Source organism: Mustela erminea, chromosome 1 (genome assembly GCF_009829155.1).
Source record: "Mustela erminea isolate mMusErm1 chromosome 1, mMusErm1.Pri, whole genome shotgun sequence".
NCBI classification, from domain to species: domain Eukaryota; kingdom Metazoa; phylum Chordata; class Mammalia; order Carnivora; family Mustelidae; genus Mustela; species Mustela erminea.
In genome coordinates, this window is record NC_045614.1 from 9,100,432 (window position 1) to 9,120,524 (window position 20,093).

At 53.4% G+C, this 20,093-nt stretch overlaps 2 protein-coding genes across 5 annotated transcripts in view; one reads left to right on the top strand and one right to left on the bottom strand.

Annotated features, from left to right (window-relative positions):
- Positions 1-5,248: 5,248 nt before the first annotated feature.
- Positions 5,249-19,828, bottom strand: RTBDN (retbindin). Its single transcript, XM_032312543.1, has 8 exons — positions 19,680-19,828; positions 14,902-15,282; positions 14,423-14,554; positions 8,257-8,447; positions 7,027-7,093; positions 6,802-6,912; positions 6,244-6,340; positions 5,249-5,697 (listed from the first exon to the last, which is right to left on the bottom strand). The coding sequence occupies exons 4-8, from the start codon at positions 8,423-8,425 to the stop codon at positions 5,470-5,472; spliced, it is 672 nt and encodes a 223-aa protein (XP_032168434.1). The 5' UTR covers positions 8,426-8,447; positions 14,423-14,554; positions 14,902-15,282; positions 19,680-19,828; the 3' UTR covers positions 5,249-5,469.
- Positions 13,000-20,093, top strand: part of MAST1 (microtubule associated serine/threonine kinase 1) — a 32,353-nt gene continuing 25,259 nt past the window's right edge. For 2 of the 4 annotated variants that reach the window (XM_032312371.1, XM_032312395.1), the window contains exons 1-3: positions 17,152-17,332; positions 18,915-19,003; positions 19,515-19,590. In XM_032312371.1, coding sequence (XP_032168262.1) covers positions 17,250-17,332; positions 18,915-19,003; positions 19,515-19,590 — 248 coding nt within the window. In that variant the 5' untranslated portion in view covers positions 17,152-17,249. Of the gene's footprint in view, positions 13,108-16,964; positions 16,997-17,151; positions 17,333-18,914; positions 19,004-19,514; positions 19,591-20,093 lie in introns of those variants that run through there. The other 2 variants (XM_032312380.1, XM_032312387.1) reach the window with 2 other exon arrangements.

Below are 20,093 nucleotides of genomic sequence, written 5' to 3' on the forward strand. Positions count from 1 at the left end.
ACACTATTTTTTATTTTATTTTTTTAAAAGATTTTATTTGAGGGGCGCCTGGGTGGCTCAGTGGGTTAAGCTGCTGCCTTCGGCTCGGGTCATGATCTCAGGGTCCTGGGATCGAGTCCCGCGTCGGGCTCTCTGCTCAGCAGGGAGCCTGCTTCCTCCTCTCTCTCTCTCTGCCTGCCTCTCTGCCTACTTGTGATCTCTCTCTGTCAAATAAATAAATAAAATCTTTAAAAAAAAAAAAAGATTTTATTTGACAGGGGGAGATCATATGCAGGCAGAGAGAGGGGGGGAAGCCGACTCCCTGCTGAGCAGAGAGCCTGATGTGGGGCTCGATTCCAGGACCCTGAGATCATGACCTGAGTTGAAGGCAGAGGCTTTCACCCACTGAGCCACCCAGGCGCCCCAAGGACACTATTTTTTAAATTCACCTAGGGGCGCCTGTGTGACTCAGTCAGTTAGGCATCTGCCTTCGGCTCGGGTCATGATCCCAGAGTTCTGGGATCAAACCCTGTGTTGGGCTTCTGGCTCAGCAGGGAGTCTGCTTCTCCTCTCTCTGCTGTTTACCCTGCTTGTGCTCTCTCTCTCAAATAAATAAAATCTTCAAAAAAGGGGGGGAGGGCACCTGGCTGGCTCAGTGGGTCAAAGCCTCTGCCTTTGGCTCAGGTCATGATCTTAGGGTCCTGGGATCGAGTCCCACATCAGGTTCTCTGCTCAGCAGGGAGCCTGCTTCCTTCTCTCTCTCTGACTGCCTCTCTGCCTACTTGCGCTGTCTGTCAAATAAATAAATAAAATCTTTAACAAACTCATCTTCTGTTTTGCCGTCTTTGGTGTTTTTTGCCTCTCATGGGCCTACTATGGCTGCCACAGTTCCAGACATCACATCTCCCATCCAAGTACTAACCAGGCCCGACCCTGCTTAGCTTCCGAGATCAGACAAGATCGGGCGCGTTCAGGGTGGTATGGCCGTAGACCAGACATCACATCTCAACCTCCAAAGGCTTCACCTCCAAACAGCTGCCCTGTCACTTCCTGGCTGAAAGTAGGACATATCTATGCCCAAAGCAATCCCTGTTAGGGGGAATGGAATATCTGGGGTAAAAAGAACCAGTTAAGAACTGGTATCTAGGAGGGATGCCTGGGTGGCTCAGTCGGTTAAACTTCTGCCTTTGGCTCAGGTCATGATCCCAGGTACCTGGGATCCAGTCCTGAATTCGGCTCCTTGCTCAGTGGGGAGCCTGCTTCTTCCTCTGCCTGCAGCTCCCCCTGCTTGTGTTCTCTATCTCTCTGACAAGTAAATAATCTTAAAAAAAAAAAAAAAAGGACTGGTACCTGGAGGTGGAAGAGACCCAGTAGCCCCCCCCCCCACCACTTCATTCCCTCATCTTTTTTTTTTTTTTTTTTAAGATTATTTATTGGGCTCCTGGGTGGCTCAGTGGGTTAAGCCCCTGACTTCGGCTCAGGTCATGATCCCAGGGTCCTGGGATCGAGTCCTGCATCAGGCTCTCTGCTCAGCAGGGAGCCTGCTTCCTCCGCTCTCTCTCTGCCTGCCTCTCTGCCCACTTGTGATCTCCCTCTGTCAAATAAATAAATAAATAAAATCTAAAAAGAAAAAGATTTATTTGAGATGTAGCAAGGAGAGCACGAACAGGAGGGAAGGGGAGAAGCAGACTCCCTGCTGAGCAAGGAGCCCAATACGGAGCTTGATCCCAGGACCCCAGGATCATGACCTGAGCTGAAGGCAGATACTTAACCGAGGCATCTCAGGGTTGATTCCTTCTGAGGCCTCTTCCCTTGGTTTGTAGATGGCCATCTTCTCCCTGTGTTTCACAAGATCTTTTCCTTTGTACATGTCTGTATCCATTTCTCTTTCTCCTCCTCCTTCTTTATTTGAGAGAGAGAGCATGAGTGGTGGGGAGGGGCCCAGGGAGAGGGAGAAGCAGGTTCCCTGCTGAGCAGGGAGCCCAACATAGGGCTGGAGCCCAACATGGGGCTCGATCCCAGGACCCTGAGATCATGACCTGAGCTGAAGGCAGAGGCTTAACCGACTGAATCTCCTACGGTGCCCCTAATCTCCTCTTTTAAGGACTCCAGTAATTGGATTATGGCCCATCGGTATGACGTGAGTTTACTTTAATTACTCTTTAAAGACTCTATCCAAATATAATCACATTCTGAGGTACTGGGGTTAGGACATGAATTTGGGAAGTGGGACACAATTCAGCCCCATAACTGGTTCCCTCTCCACTCCATGGAGGTCCCGGAGGTCCCGTGCTGGTCACCAGGGAGCCAGCACTGACCCAGCTACAAAAGGTCTCTGAGTATGCACCGAGGTCCAGGGGACCTCAGGAGTGCATGGTGGGGATGGCAGCCCTGACTTCTAGAGCTGGAGGAGCTGAATGGCGATCTGAAGGGTGAGGGGTGGAACAGAACAGGAGGGGGAAGAGGGCTCGCCTGAGGGCGGGGATAGTGAAGGCAGACCTTGGGGGGGGGGGATCCGTGGCCTCCCTGTTTTCCCACCTGAGGGGATCCTTCTATTCAATCCACAGCCTCTGATTATCACTGCAGTTGCAAAATGTTTACCCATCCAGAGTCCATTAATAATTCTGCCCTGTCCTTTTCCGTGCTGTAAATTTGTAAATGTATGCTTTCACACATTTGGGCTTTCAGTTTTGGATTTCCATTTTTTTCCCCTCCCAAATTGTTATAATTACAGTTTATCTTGAATTTATAGGCTCTTCTGACTGCTGATGGAATTTACCAGAACAAGATCAACTCTCCCCCTTTCTTCACAGCTGGCCATAAGCAGAAGCTAGTCAGCAACCTAAAGATGTAATTTGCAAATGTGATTTTTTTTTTTTGAAAGATTTTATTTTGCCAGAGAACGAGAGAGCACAAGCAGGGGGAGCGTCAGAGTGAGAAGGAGAAGTAGGCTCCCTGCTGAGCAGAGAGCCCGATTCGGGGCTCCATCCAGGACCCTGAGATCATGACCTGAACCGAAGGCCAAGATTTAACCCACTGAGCCACCCAGGTGCCCTTCTTTCTGAGTTCTGAGGATGGTTCTGGTTCACCTAAATGCTGGCTGGGGCCAGGAATCCACTTAAAGGCGTCTTCATTCACACATCCAGTGGTTGGCACTGACTCTTGCCTTGAATCTCAGCTGGGGCTACTGACCAGAATTGCTACACGTTGCCTGTCCCTGTGGCTTGGGCTTCCGCACAGTATGGCATCTGGGCTCCAAGGACAAGAGTTCCAAGTCTGGTTGAAGCAGTCTCCTCTCTGACTCCCTAGCCTTGGAAACCAGCATCGTCTGCCCTCTGTTTGCTGATGTGTCACTAGAGCTGGCTTGTATTTAAGGGGAAGCATCTAGACTCCACCTCCTCATGGGAGGGAGGTCACATAAAATATTTAGGAAGTGCCTGGCACATAATTAATACCCAATAAATGTAGACATCATCTGTTATCACTCTTGCTGCTATATACTCTATTATTGTGACAAGGATAAGCATTCAAGGAAGAAAGTAGATAAGCCTCCCCCTCTCTCTCTGCCTGCCTCTCTCTCTGCTTCCCCTTCTGTCTTTGCCTGCCTATCTGCCTCCTTGTGATTTCTGTCAAATAAATAAATAAAATCTTAAAAAAAAAAACCAGAAAGAATGATTGTTGTTTTCTACCACTAAGTTTGGAGTTGCTACACAGCAATGTATAACCAGAACAATTTGCATTCGCTCATTTAATTAATTTTAATTTAATTAATTTAATCCCAACAACCCTAGGAAAGGAACGATTCTCCCCCTTTGATAAAGAAACAGAGTGACTGGGGAACATTCACAAAGTTGTGGCATGAGTAACTGGTAGAACTGGGATGTGAACCCAGGTGGACCTACTCCAGAGTCAGGTCATAGCCACCTCTCTCTGGCCCATATATCTTGATTCCCTCCCCAGCACTCCTTTCCCTTCGGGTCCCAGCACCTGATTTTCCTTTGGGAGCAGCTCTCCACCATGCTAAGTCCATGCAGTTCAGATGGAACTGACCCTACTTTGGGCCTTCAGGCACAAGCCCATAACCCACATGAGGCCAGCGAGAGCACAGCTTTCCTCTGGGGACAGTGATTGGTTTGGTGATGAGCTCATGCTGAGGCAGGGTCACTGAGTGCCAGCACTGGAAATGTTGCTGGCTTTACAGAGAAATAGGCCTATTTTAACCATGGAATCATGTAGTTGCTGGTCCCATCTTTGCTGTTGCGAGGAGATTCTGTCCAGAAGTATAGTCAAGAGAAAGATAAAGGGGTGCCTGGGTGGCCCAGTGGCTTAAGCCTCTGCCTTTGACTCAGGTCATGATCTCAAGGTTCTGGGATTGAGCCCCCACATCGGGCTCTCTGCTCAGCGGGAAGCCTGCTTCTCCCTTCCTCACCCTGCCTTCCTCTCTGCCTACTTGTGACCTCTGTCTGTCAAATAAATAAATAAAATCTTTTAGAAAGAGAGAGAGAGAGAAAGATACAAGTAGATTCCTAACATCATTTAAGGACCTAGATATAGCCATTCCTGAAACTTCTCACTGATGGCTAAAGGTGCTTTGAACTGAGTTTGTCTCTTGCAGTTGAAAGAGGCCTCTCTGCTATTCTCCCAGTGAGGCTCTTCTCTTACGCATTTCCACCTTGCCTGAGCACAGAGAATGGACCTGATCCATTCTGTGTCTGGGTACAGGAGCCATCCATCAATATTATTCTATTGAATAGAACTAAAAGGCACATTGCCCCTGTTTCCCTGGTGAGGAAATGGGCTGTCCTAAGGCTTTTGGATAAGAGCAGGATCAGGAGTAGCACTTACATCCCAAATTTGAAATCTGAGTCAAGTTCTTTGTCTTACGTGGGGAACTGGAATTTGGAAGAAAAGGGAGGAAGAAATAATGATGGGGAGATCATGCCAGCAACTGCTGGGTCGGCCTATCAGAGGGGAGGGCCATGAAGTCTGTCTTGAGGTCTATACAAGTCAAGGAGCTTCCTCACGGGCCTAATGGCACACAGTGGGGAGCATAGCTCTTACCCTTGTCAGCCCCTCTTTTGGACCCCTCTCCATTTCTGACACCTGGCTATTCCGAGTTGTGAAAGTGCTCAGAATACAGGCTGTCATTTACATGCTGGTGTGTATCACTTGCTAACTGTGGGACCTGAGGATCTGAAGTTAGACACCGATCACTTTCTGCCTGCTATTTTGCCACCTAGTTCCCCAAGAAGCAGCCACATCACAGTGCTCTGGTTGGAGACTTTATTCAGGGAGGAGAGGGGAAGATGAGCTAGAATTGGATTCTTTGGTCTAGTCACCTGGAGAAGAGCGAGTCTCTGGGACTCCAGGAAGGAGAGACAGGACTCTGGAAACTAGAAGGCTGAGCGGGAGAGAGGTGGAGCTTTGGGTATCTTGAGGGGCCGGGTCGGGGGAAGGGATTCCCACTTCCCATCCAAGGCCCGGCGCCCCCTAGGGGCCGCTGCCGCTTCCACTGCCACTCCCGCTGCCCGCGGCATCCAGGATCCAGGTGCGTGAGCGGCGGGAACGCAGGAAGGTGATTTCTCGGGCCTTCCCTTCCTGTCTGGAACCCGGCAGTACCGAGGTGGAAATGTTGATGCAGTGACCGGCACGAGGAGCTGCCACCGGCATCGCGTAGCCCAGAACCGAGCGGCAAAGTTCCGCCCCGTCAGCGAAGGTCTGGGGGAGGGGGTGGACTTAGGGTCCGAGTGGGCGGAGTCCAGGTACTCTGGGGGCGTGGCCTTCGGGCTGAGGGGAGGGAGGGCTGAGGGGCATGGCCTTGGAAAAGGAAAATCCCGGACTTTGCAAGTAGGGGCCAGTGTAGAGGTGCGGTCTAGGGGTGGGCAAGTACCCGCTTTGGGTCCTACGGAGAGTGTGGGGGCGGGGCCATAACAGGAACCGAGTCCTGGGAGGGCGAGTTATTTTTACTGGGTCCCATGGTTGGGGTGGGGGAGGGCCAGATTAAGGCTGAGGCCTTAGGGAAGGTGATCTGAGCTTCTGGGTCTTCCACCGGGAATTGTGGATGGGCCTAGAGCAGAGACGGCCCCTTGGGGAGGCCAAATCCAGAGCTTACAGACTTATCGCATTATGGAGGTTGTGGTGCGGACGGGGGAAGGGTGGGAGCAGGGGCCTTGGGAGTGTCAGTCAGGACCCTGGGGCCTAGGCGGCTTAAGATAGAACATAGTAAGTGGAGGTCTTTCTCCCGCACCTCTATCTCAAGCTCACCTGCTCATAGGTAGGGCAGCCAGGCTCACAGCCCCTCTTTTCTAGGATCGGGAGCCAAGTCGAGCCGCAAATAATATCGCTTTCACATGTGGCAAACCTGTGGATGGTGTGTAGAGAGAAAGTGGGTAAAGTCTCCGCAGTCGTGTCCTAGCGGGTTTCCAGCCCTCCAAGTCTTCGCTCCGTGTATGTCCCGCCCCCAGATCACCCTGCCCTACATTCTCCACGGGCCCTGGCACAGCTGACCTCACCCCAACAGACTTCGGCCAGCCCCTTGCATTCCCCACCTTCTTAGCGTCTCTTTTCTATCAGGAGGCCTCGCCCCTTAAAAGCCCAGGTCTCTGAAAGGTCTCGCCTACGTACCGCCAACCTCAAAAGCCAAGTCCTTTACAGGCCCCGCCCCTTTCCACCTGGCCTCTAAACTCGAGGCCTCCAATTTAGACCGTGGTCTTGTGGGAGGCAGGCCACACCCCTTCAAACACTAGGCCTAGCAAACTGCCCAACCGGCCTTTGGTCCCGCCCAAACCATAGGACACGCCCCTCGCGCCCCGCCTCCCATACCAGACATCGCAGAGCTCGGAACAGAGCGGCTGTGCCTGGCGTGCTCCCAGTAACAGCAGGCGGAAGCGACTGTGGAGGGCAACTTGGAGATGTCCCAGAAAGGATTCGCACCTGAACATCGGGAAAGATAGGATCATTTGGGTCAGGATGCGCAGGGGCGGTAGTCCCTGGCAGGGTTAACTGGAGCAATGAACACAAGGAAAGACTGGCTAGTACCGTACTCACCCGGGGCTCGGGTCCCCACAGCGTTCTGGGGCCATCCCAGGGTCCAGTGCCTCTGGTGTGTCCATCTCTGACAATAGGACAATAGGAGCATGGAGAAGGGGACTCCTGTGAGTTAGGATCTTGTATCCTCAGGATTGGGGAAGCAAGGCATGGGGGTCCCCTGAACATAACCCCAGTTACGTCAGTGCCGCCCATACATTAAACTTAAATAAAGACAGTTCTCTTGGGACACAAATGCAATTTCGACTAATAATAATAGTTTATCATAATCAGCTTAATTATGTCCCTGATAATGGTATGTTTTCATATACTTACATATACCGCTTTACAATACCCCTATGAGATAGGTCTATTCCCCACCCCCGCCCCCTTTTTAAGGGTCTACAAGAAGCCCAGAGAGGTAAGTGACTTGCTCAGAATCAACCACTTATGAAGTGGTAGACCTGGGTTTGGGATTTGAATCCAGGAAATCTGACTCCAGAATCTGTGCACTCTAACGAACATTCCTTTTTTTTTTTTTTTTTTAGATTTTTATTTGTTTATGACAGAGGGAGGTATCGAGAGAGGGAACACAAGCAGGAGGAAGCTGGAGAAGGAGAAACAGGCTCCCCGCTGAGCAGGGAGCCCGATGAGGAGCTAGATCCCAGGATGCTGGAATCATGACCTGAGCCGAAGGCAGACACTTAAGGACTGAGCTACACAGGTGCCCCACTACCATTCTTTTTTTTTTTTTTTTAAAGATTTTGTTTAGGGGCGCCTGGGTGGCTCAGTGGGTTAAGCCGCTGCCTTCGGCTCAGGTCATGATCTCAGAATCCTGGGATCGAGCCCTGCATCGGGCTCTCTGCTCAGCGGGGGGCCTGCTTCCTCCTCTCTCTGCCTGCCTCTCTGCCTGCTTGTGATCTCTGTCAAATAAATAAATAAAATCTTAAAAAAAAAGATTTTGTTTATTTATTTGACATACAGAGAGAGAGCACAAACAGGGGGAATGGCAGGCAGATGGGGAGGGAGAAGCAGGACCCTGGGATCATGACCTGAGCTGAAGGCAGAAGCTTAACTGACTGCACCATCCAGGTGCCCCTTTAACTACTATTCTTTAGCACAAGCCCTGGCTCCCCATCTTCCCCCACACATGGGTCACCCCAAGCCCCTCTCATAAGGAGATTCTGGTATTGCTATGGTGAAATGGGATTTCTTAGGTGTTGGCGGTTAGGCAGGGTCTGGAGTGCTCACCTGCAAGGTGCAGCTGGCTTGTGCCAAGATCGGCTGCCAGCCTGTGGTGTCTCCGGGACATAGCTGGGAGTGGGCGGCTTCCTCCACAGGCTCCCAGCAGGATCCAAGCCAGGGTCAGTCCTAGGGCCCAGGTCAGGCCCTTGGGTCGAGTGTGACCCCTGCAGGCCATGTCCACCTGAGACAAGAATCAGCTGGGGTATGGGGTAAGGTTTGGCTGACTCTATCCGGGAGCTCAGGGTTGTACCCTCCTGATGCCAACCCAGGAGACAGTGCCAGGGAGAGCAGAGAATGAGCAGTTGATGGGGAGGCAATGATCAAGAACCTTCAAATCCCAGGGGATCATCAAGTCCTGCCTCTGACCCAGGAGTCCCTTCTCACCCATCAGACTCATGTCCCCTCCCTTTAGGCCCAAGGGCCCCCTCCTCTAGTTGGACCGTGGTGCCCCTCCCCCTCACACCAAGCAGGGTCTCCCACCCTGTTGGCCCTTAGGTGATCCCCTCTGTCTTCAGAACTAAGGGGACTCCCCAGCTTTTTCTCTCTCTCTCTTCTGTCCAGTAATTCCTCTCTCTCTCTTCTGCCCAGTCTCCTCCCTCCCTCTTGATCCGTGCTGGTCCCTCTCATGGTCACCTTCTCTCGGCCCACAATCGGCTTAGGGGCTGCTACCAGGGCTGGTCCTTCGGAGCCAAGCTTGACTGTGGCAGGACTCTAGTTTTGCCGCTGGGGTACTAAAGCTGTACGGTAGGGGAAGCTGAGGGTCTGTGGAGACAAGACAACTCCCTCCCCTCCTCTGTCCCCTCTGGCCACCCCTCACCTGTTAACTGGACGGGTGTCTAGGACGCTGCTGAGACACCGCAGGGTCAAGTGCAGGAAAGAGCGGTGGCCAAAGGGGTGTGGTTTGATGCAGAGGAGGAGTTTCCCATCGCTCCACCCCCTGCTCCAACTGACCAAAGGCCAGGGGACCTGGGACTGCGTTGTATATATCTTTGCATTGACCTTTATGTTGAGATGATGGCTTAAACTCTATGTGTATGTGTGTTGGATGAAAGTGTGTTTGTATGGCTGTGTGTGTGGAGAGAGTGTATGTTTGTTGTGTGAGGGTATAGTATGTGTGTCTCTTCGTTGACTGGTTGTATATGTGTGTGTGTGTGTGTGTGTGTGTGTGTATTCAAAATCTGGGTGAGGAAGTCTTTATGTGTTCCAAGCCAAGTGTGTCCAATTGGGTAAGATATAATAAATGTGAGGGGGGTATGTACGGTCAGGATGGCCATCCTGTGAGAATACTGTGGATGAGTCAGTGGATAAATGCTGTTGACCATGAATGGTGTCCATTAGTGAACAAGGGGGTATTGACCTGTGTGGAGAGGGTGTGTCTGTATCTGAAACGTGTGTGTGTGTGTGTGTGTGTGTGTGTGTGTGTGTGTTCCTCTGCAGTTTCTGTGAATGTGGGTTTTTTGCAAACATTTTCTCAATTCATCCATTCATTCAACAAATGTTTATGGAGCACCTATTGTGTGTCAGGTTCAGGGGATGCCGTAGTGATCAAGAAATGAAAACCTCAACCTTGGGATGCCTGGGTGGTTCAGTCAGTTAAGCATCTGTTTTTGGCTCAGATCATGATGCCAGGGTTCTGGGATCAAGTCCTGCATAAGGCTCCTTACTCAGCAGGGATCCTGCTTCTCCCTCTGCCTGCCACTCCCCACTTGTGTGCACTCACTCTCTCTCTGACAAATAAATAAATAAAATCTTTTAAAAAAAGATTTTTAAAAGATTTTATTTATTAAAAATCTTTTTTTAAAAGATTTTATTTATTTGACAGACAGAGATCACAAGTAGGCAGAGAGGCAGGCAGAGAGAGGAAGGGAAGCAGGCGCCCCGCTGAGCAGAGAGCCCAGCGCTGGGCTCGATCCCAGGATGCTGGGATCATGACCTGAGCCAAAGGCAGAGGTTTTAACCCACTGAGCCACCCAGGCGCCCCTTAATTTTTTAAAAAATATTTTATTTATTTATTTATTTATTTATTTATTTATTTTTAAAGTTTTTTTTTTAATTTTATTTGACAGACAGAGATTACACGTAGGCAGAGAGGCAGGCAGAGAGATAGAGAGAGGAGAGAGGAGGAAGCAGGCTCCCTGCTGAGCAGAGAGCCCGATGCGGGACTCGATCCCAGGACCCTGAGATCATGACCTGAGCCGAAGGCAGCGGCTTAACCCACTGAGCCACCCAGGCGCCCCTTAATTTTTTAAAAAAGATTTTATTTATTTATATGAGAGAGATAACATGAGAGGGGAAAAGATCAGAAGGAGAAGCAGACTCCCAGTGGAGCTGGGAGCCTGATGCAGGACTCAATCCCAAGACTCTGGGATCATGACCTGAATGGAAGGCAGTTATTTAACCAATGGAACCACCCAGGTGCTCAAATAAAATCTTCTAAAAAATTCACCTTCTGAGAACTTACATTCTAGCGGGAGACCCTGGCGAGAAGAGCAGTCCTGTAGTGTGTATGTGAGTGTATATGTGTGTCCATGTGTTGTGCGGATAGGATACTGTGTCTGTGTGTTGAATGAGAGTTTGTGTGTAGCTGAGCTTCTCTTGGTTTTTGTATTATGTGTGTGTGCTTGTGTCTGTTGAGTGTACATGTTACTTGTGTGTGTCTGCATTTGCTGAGTGTGTGTATGTCTGTTTTCTCAGTAGGTGCTTGCATGTGTGTGTCTTTGCAGAGCATGAGTTTATGTGTATATGTATTTGTGTGTGCCTGTGTTTGCTGATTATCTGTCTGTATTCTGTGTTTTTGTGTTTGCATACGATTCAGTGTGTCTGAGTTTGCTAAGTGCATATTTGGAAACGTGTATGTGTGTGTTTGTGTGTGAGTCTGTTTTTGCTGAGAATGTGTATGTTTGTGTATTTTTGAGGAGTACATATTTGCAGTGTGTGACTATGTGTATGTGAGTCTGTTTCCTGAGCATGTGTTGGTATGTTCGTGTTTGTGTGTATTTTTGCAGTGTGTGTGTGTGTACCTGTGCTTGTAGTGTGTGCATATGTATGTGTTTTTGTGAGCAATGACCACTACCACAATTCTCTCTCCCTTCTCAGGCTAATGCAGAGTTTTTGTTTTGTCTCTTTCACTGAGGAACTCCTAGATCTCAAAACACTACTTTGTACACAGTAGGTGCTCAGTACTTGTTGAGTAAATTAACGAATCAGAAGACCCTATCTCCTGGCCCCTCCAGGGGTACCCACACAGTGATGTCCTATAGGCATCAGCAACAAAGACCTAATGGATCTAGCCTTCCCCTAGTCCAGTTTGGGTAGTCCAGGGTGCTCGTGTGTCATATCTGTCCAGTCTTTGGACTGTGCCTCCTGCCAACACATCCTCTCCCCCGACCTCAGCCCCCAAACCTGCCCTCGGAATTCAGCACCGCGGACAGGAGCGCGTGAGATCAGCACCACGGAGAGCTCCCGAGACAGCTTGCTTTAGAAGGGGCGACAAGAGCGGAGTCTGGGACTTTGACAGAGAAGTGCGAAGAACAGACTTAGCGGGATGGCAAACAAACGTGCCGACAAACAGACAGAGAGAAACACTGAGATAACTCAGGCAAAGGCTCAGAGAGGAGGAAACAAATGTCTGGGGAACACCTGGACCCAGACCTTGTCGTCGCACTCATTGGCCGGCAGGGGTCGCTCCCGCCCAGTGACCGCGCCCTCCAGGGCTTTCCGTCGCCCCCTCCCCACCCTGTCCCCTAATGCCTAGAGTGGGGAGGTCACCGATGCTTTCCATACCAACTCTGGGAAGCATGGTCGGCTTGGTCTCAGCTATAGGAACACTGCGGGTGTGTGTGTGTGAAAATCGCGTCAGCTGCCCCCCCTCCCAAACTACCACTAATCGGTCCTATAAATACAGCCCAGCCTGACCTGACTACTTAATCCTGACGGTGAGGGAGGGGGTCGTTAGAGGGGCTGCTGCGTTCCCCGAGAAGGCTCTGATTGGGAAGGGGGGGCGGTATATGCAGGCAAAATGTTTGTCTGTGGGAACAACTCCCTTGAGGATGGGTGTCCTCAATGCAAATGTCAACTCTGTAAGAATGTATCTCCTCAGGATGTGAGGGTCTCGTGGGTGGGAACAATTTCCCACAGAGAATATGGTTTTTAGGGGGTCTTTCTTTGGGGGTATCTTTACCAGGCTCTCCAAGGAAAATGTCACCCGTGGGGATTTTTCTCTGCGGAAGTGTCTCTTCTTGGGGGCGGCAGGGGGCTTTGAGAGGAAGCGCTACCTTTCAGAGACCATCTGCCTTAGGAATGATTTTCAGGGTGAGGGGGGAGTTTCTGATTGAAGAGGACCTCCGGTGGAGACTATCAACCCGTGGGAATGTGTCTCCCTGAGGGGGTCGCTGCGGGGAGGGGTGAGTATCCGCATAAGGAATAATTTTAGTGAGAATGTCTCCCTTGGGTGTTTCTTGGGTTGGAGGTCTACCCATGGGCATGTCTCTCCCCTGGGGTGGCTCTACTTATAGGGGTATCTCCGTAGGTTGACTCCCTTGGGGACATAGGGAAGCTCCTCCCTCGCTTGCCCCCTCCCACCCCGCCGCGCGGGCAGCCTTGGCCGAGGCCAGGCTCGGGCGCCCAGACGCAGTGACGGCGCCGGGTCCGCCCCACTTTGCTCCGCCCCCGCCACCCCTCAACCCCCCCAGCCGCCGCCGCCGCCGCCGCCGCCGCCGCGGTCCCCGCGGCTTCTCACTCCCTCCCTCTTCCCTCCTCCCGCCGCCGCCGCTGCCGCCACCTCCCTCCTCCCTCCCCGGGGCCGAAGCCGCCGCCGCCATGGACGATTCGGGCCTGATCCGCCGCCGGAGGCTGCAGGTACGTGGCGGCCCGGGTCGCGGGTGGTGGGGAAGGGGTCGGCGCCCTGAGGCGGGGCCCGGCAGGGGGCGGGAGAACTTGCGCCCGGGCCGGCCCGGCCGCCCCCTCCCCTGGCCTCGGGATGCTACCGGAGGGGAACACGGTAGCCGCGCGTCCCGCCGCGCTGGCGACCCCGCCCCTCAGGCGCCGCCCGGGGATCCAGGGAGCTGACGGAGGGGTGCAGCCTAGCGCTCCCCCTCGAGGATAGCCCTGAGGGGCACCTGGTCCTCCTCCTCCGGAGGGGGCTGGGACCGAAGTCATCGCCCTGGCGCAACGCCAGGCTAGGGGTGAGGGGCCGCAGAGCAAAGTTATTGCCCCAGGGCTCGCGCCCCTCGGGGCCACCGGCGCTGCAGAGGCCGTAAACATGTTTATGCTGCAGCGTCTCCCCTTACTACCCTAGGAACCCCTTTCTGAGGCGTGGGGAACCCCTGCGACCTCCATGCATCAGCCGGGCCACCAGGATTCTTCCTACTGCCCTAATTGGACAGACACCCTAGACAGCCTCCCTCCTCACTCTTCATTCCCCCTCCTTTCACTACCCATCAGCCCCCCCGCCCCCCCCCCGCCCGTCCGCCTCGAGATCCTCAAGTCCAGCCCAGCTTGTGGGTGGGCGGGAGCGATTTTTAGCTCCTTGCAGCCTTAGAAGATACTGGTCTCTAGGCTGCGCAGGCGCGGGAGTGAGTCCACTGCACAGAGTGGGACACTGAGGATTGTGGAGTGTGGGGAAATCCAGGCCGCAGGAACTGCCACCTTCAAGATGGGTGGGGACTCAGGCTGAAAAGGGTCCTCCTCTACTATCTTCCTCGTGCGCTTCTAAGGGTTAATAGGAAGGTTCGATGTTGCTCTTAAATTGACCCCAGCAAGGAAACTGATCAAAGCTTCATCCCAAGGCCTGTCTGGGGTCTGGTCCTTGTGAGGCTTCTTGGAGCTCAGACCCACGCTAAATAATCTGGGAGAGTTTAGATAAAGCCTAGGTGGCCCCAGACTCAAGCTACATACCTAGCCTGGCGCTTGAAAAAAAGGGGAAGATTCAAACCCTCCCCCAGGGCCATGTCCATTTCAGGACTCCTCTAACCCACACTATCCCTGAGGTTGGAGACCAAGGTTAACTGATCGGTCATTGCAGCAGGAAAAATCTGAATCAGATCATAGGAAGGACTTCCCAGGTAGTCTGCATGATGCGGGAGCCAGACCCGGGTTGGGAAACTAATTTGCTTTCACCCAGATGGCTCCATCTAAGAGCCTTGGGCTCTCGAAATCTCCTCAGGATTCCCACCTCATCTTAGTGCTGGGGAGAAGAGGTTCTGACATCTTAGTGGGAGAAGAGGTTCTGACAAAAGGGAAGGAGCAGCGGCAAAGCCAAAGCAGGTGCTGAAGCAGCCAGTCTGGGTCCGCGCGGTCGGGTCCCCTGGAAAAGGGCGGAAAGGGGCGGGGCCAGCAGAGGGGTGTGTTCCCGCCCTCCAGGCCGGCGCCGACTCCCATTGGCTCAGCGCCACGCGGGCCTTCCATCTCTTCCTCAAGTCTCCGCCCCCAGCCCGGGATCCGCCCACTCCCCCACCCTTCCTTCCTGAGGCATCCTCTGGGCCAGGCTACCCTCCGGAGTCCTGCCCCTACCCCTTCCCCTCTGGCAGGGTTAACCACTTCACTGCCTTGGATACATCCTCACACACTGATGCAACCCTTTAGGAGCTGTTCCACAACTGCGGAGCGCCCGAGGGCCCCCAACTGTGTGCAGGTGGGATCGTATATACTTACAGCATCCTGAGTTCGAAAGCCCTGTCCACAGAGCCGTCCATCAATCCCAGGGAGAAGCAGAATCCGCTTGGCTGAGCGGCTCTGCAGCTCGTGATGGAGGTGGCGTCTCTTTACTCTGACGCTGAGGATCCAAATCCTCTACAGCTCCAGTTTGCCCTTTTCTTAGACTCTAGGATGTTTAGGGGCGCTAGCAAATGGAGCTAGGTTCCAGGACTTCTCCGGGAGGTGTTTAAAGGAACCTCAGGGGCTCACCCTCGAAGGCTGAGTGTACCCGGATCTGGAATCCTGGGCTCCGTGGCCGGAAAATCCAGGTCTAGATTTCGCTTGGGCCATTGCGGTCGTCCCGCCCAGCCGGCCAGCCGAGGCTCATTCAAACTGATCCTGCAAAAACAGAGGGAAAACCTGGAATGGATTTCTGGTCATCCGTGGCTCAGGAAGGCAGGGCTGCCCAACTGGACAGCGTTCTCTTTGACTCCAACCGTATGTGTATCCTCTGTACATGGGAGTGGGAGGTCCCTTTGGCCCATCCTCTTTCATGGAGCATGTCCATTCACAATAACTCCTGTTCCTATGACCTAATATTTATTGAGTGCTTACTGTGTACCAGGCATCATGATAAGGTGCCAGGCACCTGAATCAGTTCACAGAATCCTCTAGGAGAAATGGACTGTTGGGAGGTCATTTGCCAAGGTTATAAGAGGCAAAGCAGGGATTTGAACCCAGGGCTTTCTGCTGTCAGAGATCCTAGAAAGGATCTAGAATGTCCCTTATTTTACCCATGTTGGAGTGCCCACCAAAATGCTTTTGAAAACCTCACTAGAATCTTTCCTTCTGTGGCTCCACCCAACCTCCTTTATTCACTTTCGCCTGTGGACAGAAAACAGACTGGAAGGTAACACTCCCTTTCCCCACTGCTCTCCTGGGAAAGGGCACCGAATTCCATAACTTCTGATCCCTGTAGTGGCTTCCTGAGTGCTTGACAAACAGAACACAACCTTCCTCTGGTGTGGACACATACTGTTAATATTTAGTGGGGCGCCTCGGTGGCTCAGTGGGTTGAGCCTCTGTCTTCGGCTCAGGTCATGATCCCTGGGTCCTGGGATTGAGCCCTGCATCAGGCTCTCTGCTTGGCAGGTAGCCTGACCACCCCTGCCCCCACCTCTCTGCCTGCTTGTGATCTCTGTCAAATAAATGGGTAGAATCTTTTAAAAAAAAAAGTTAATATTTAGCAATTATTATCATCACACCAGATCAAAAAGACCTCTTGGCCATCATCTAATTCCCATTTCCAGTTTTATTTTTGAGCCATCCTAACTACATCACCTTCAACACTGAATCTGGCTGGGAGTGGGATAGAACCCTAGGGGTGGGGTGTGGAGTCATTCATTCATTCAACCTTTCATGCTTGAGCATGCCAAGTTCATTCCTGTCTCCCTTGGGACCTTTGCAGTTCCCTTTATCTGGAATGCTCTTTCCACAAATCCTTCCATGGCTGGCGTTTACTTTTTCAACAACTGTCTTAAAGGTCATTTCCCCAGAGCAGCCCTCTGACCATCTTGTCCTTCTCCTTGCATTTTCCCCTCAGATCATGTTAGTTTTATTCATGATACTTAAGAATACTTAAACTTAGCTTGTTCACTTCTATATTAGTCTTGTGTATTGTATGCTTCCCTTCTCTAAATGGCAGTCCCGAAAAGACAGGAATTTTTCTCTCATTCGCTGCTGTGTCCACAGTGCCTAGGACAGGGCCTGGCATACAAGAGGCGTTCAAGAAATATTTTCAAATAGGCTCTTATTTCCTTGCACAAATGCACATTGAGATGTCAACTCAGGAGTCCTGTTTGGGGCTTTGTACAGGCTGGTCTCTGGGGTCGGGAGAGAAATCACTCTGGCACCTTCTCCTCCAAAGAGCCCTGCTTTCCGGGGATAAGGAAGGGTGCAGGTGAGGCTGCTGATGAGGGGCTCGTCCCACCCAACATTTGCTCCTCCAGGGGGTGACAGGGTTTGCAGACAGCAGCTGCTGGTCCTCGCTGACCTCATTCTTTTGCCCCTTTGCCTTCTAGAAGGATTTGCCTCTGCCCCGGAAAAGCAGCAGGTGAGCCTTGGGGAAAGATGCACAGGGCTGGCGGTCCCTTCGCGAGCCCGGGTGGGGGCGCCAGGGGCACGCGCGGGCGGGGCCTGGCCCACTGGTGCACAGGAGCGCCCCCTTCCGGCGGGCGGCAGTGGCACGGCCCTTCCTTCCCCCGCCCTCCCCTACTCGCTGCGGCTCTAGCCTCCGCCCCGCGCGCTCGCTCCCCGCGCTGCCGCCGCCACTGCCGCACCTGCCACCATGTCGCCGCCGCCGGGTCATGTCTGACTCTCTCTGGACCGCGCTTTCCAATTTCTCGATGCCCTCCTTCCCTGGCGGCAGTATGTTCCGCCGCACCAAGAGGTAGAACCCCCCATCCCTCAGACCTTGACCCGGCCCTCCCCACCAAAGCCGTCCCTTTGGCCGCTGCCGCAGGGCGGGGCCCGGGATGCTGCACCCGGTCCAGCAGCGCCAGAGGTGTCCGTGCTGCTCCTTCCTATGGGGGAGGGGGCTGAATTGGGGACTGTGTGGGCCGAGACTGGGGGGACTGTATGCCGGAGAGGACGGCCGCGGGGTGGGGGGGAGGAGGCTGCGCGGGGTGGGGGGTTGCGGCGCCTTTGTCTACTGGCGCTGCGGGCTCCGGCAACCCAGTGGGGGTAGGGGAAGAAGGGGAGGGGGGGGGACTTGGCACCCTCGGAACAATAGCCGCAGCCTGGCTTCCCCCCCCCCCGCCCCCCATGCCGCGTGTTCCTGGCCTCGCTAATATGCTCTGTCACTGTGGGGGGGGGGGTGAGGGAAGTGGAGGGTCTGGGGGCTCCGTCTTCAGAAGCTGGGACCCTGAGGGGCAGAGGGGAAGGGGGGGCTTTATCAAAGCACAAACTACCCCCACCAAGAATACAGCTTCATAAGGAAAATAGTGACACACAGCGTCACGTAGGACATGATGTCACACACATACACACACTACAGCCCCAGTGGCCCAGATACACCCTGGAGCCATCACGCATGCAGTGGCCATAGGTCTGAGTCATGCCCAGACACACAGGGGGACCACCAGTGTCACACACAGACGAATAAGCCCACAGGTACAGTGCTGTGTACATCCAGAAACATGTCACATGCGTGGTGATACATACACACACACACACACACACACACGATTTGGGCATCCAAGATGCACACAGACATATGTATGGCAAAGACATCCATGCACCTAACAATGTCACAGCACAGCATGTCACATGCGGTATTACACGAATGCAGAATACATGGCACAGGGAATCTTGCAGAGATAGAGAGACACAGTGTCTCACGTTATCTCATGGGAGACTAATTTAGGGAACGCCACACATGGTGGCAGGTTCAAACATGCCCAGTATCACAAGGTATGAGACTCGGACACAATAGATGCCATACGTGGTTACACGTGGTGAATGTCACATACACAAGGACAGGATATCACATAGACTTAGAATGCCGAACAAAGCCGTAGACACATGTAGCAGAAATCATGCTCGTATGGGGTACAGCCCACGATGGCACATCTAGCCACGGACAAGTGGCATTACACACTGTGTCACACAGACGCACGAAGGTACAGGTTGTATCTTATGAGATAAATCCAACCCAGTGCTGAGCTCACACCCTGGGTACCACATGTGGATACATACAGAGAACGTCATGTGCAGCCCCAAAGAGTCTCACACAGGCACTCGGGATCTCTAATGGTGTTGCATGGGCAACATGTCTGTTATTCCATGACTGACACTGTGCCCACATGGTCATACATGCTGGGACCTCTAGCATGTCCTCTGAGCCATCTTCTGGAGGCACCTCCAAGCACCCACAGATAGGACACAGATGGGGATCTGAGATGGGAAGGTGGGGTTCACAAACTCACTGGGCTGTGCTCTGGCCCGGTCCCCTTGCCTCGCCTTCCCCGCAGCTGCCGCACCAGTAACCGGAAAAGCCTCATCCTGACCAGCACTTCGCCCACGCTGCCGCGACCCCACTCCCCACTGCCTGGACACCTGGGTGAGACAGGTGGTGGGTGTGGACCAGACCGGAGGGGGTGTGGCCACCGGTTAGGGGCGTGGCCACAGGGTAGGGGAGGGGGCACAGGCAATGGGTGTGTCCATGCCGCAGGACTAGGCCCAGTCTGGACAGAGGAGGACCCGGATTGGGCAAAGGGCGGGACCATCTTTGTGTGGCCTTGGTCAGTCGGCTGAGGAACCGGCATTGGTGGGCAGAGGCCCAAACGGGGCTAGATTGAAAAAGGGATGGGGCTGAAGGGAGGAACCATACCCGAGGACCGAGGCCATCTCAGATGAAGACGGAACCGGACTGGAGGGGGTTTGGGCTGACTTGGTAACCAAAACAGCTTAGAGAGGCAGGACCACAGCTAAGGGGGCGTGATCCACTCATGTAAGGTGTGACTAGACTAAAGAGGGGAGGAGCTATTGTTTGCAACCCTCTTTGAGGATTGGAAGGCCTGGTGGGATTGTCTCCCACACCAAGCCTTAAGATCCCCCTCTTTCCGCCACAGGTAGCAGTCCTCTGGACAGTCCCCGCAACTTCTCCCCCAACACCCCCGCCCACTTCTCGTTTGCCTCCTCCCGAAGGTGAGTCCCTCTCCCCAGGGCCCTAGAACCCTGGCCGGATCCTCCCGACCCATCGTCTGGGCCACCATCTGTTCCCCGCGTAATTGCACCTGAGCCAGGGCCCGAGGGACTCGCAGAGTGCCCCCACGTCCCAGCGGGAATAAGCGCCTGGCCATAGGGGCGGGGCCTATGAGAAGGCGGGGCCAACCGCCCATCCGGAATCAGAGGAGGAGTGGGACTTCCTTTGCAGTGGAGAGAAAGCGCCTGCGCTCTGAGCCCAGGGTCTCAGTCTCCCTAGCCTCTAGTTCCAGGCCGAGCGTTACCATAGCAACAGGACAGGGAGCGGAGATGAGGTGCGCAAGCGCAGCCTGCATGATGCCCACCGAGGGACTCGGTCTCCAACAAGAGGAAGGGCACCTGGGGCAATTTCTCGAGGGCCGAAGAGGAGGAATCTCGGGTTTTCCTAACTGGGGTCTTTGAGGGTTTCTGGAGTGTCGCTAATGAATTTCCTCGGGCTTTTGGCG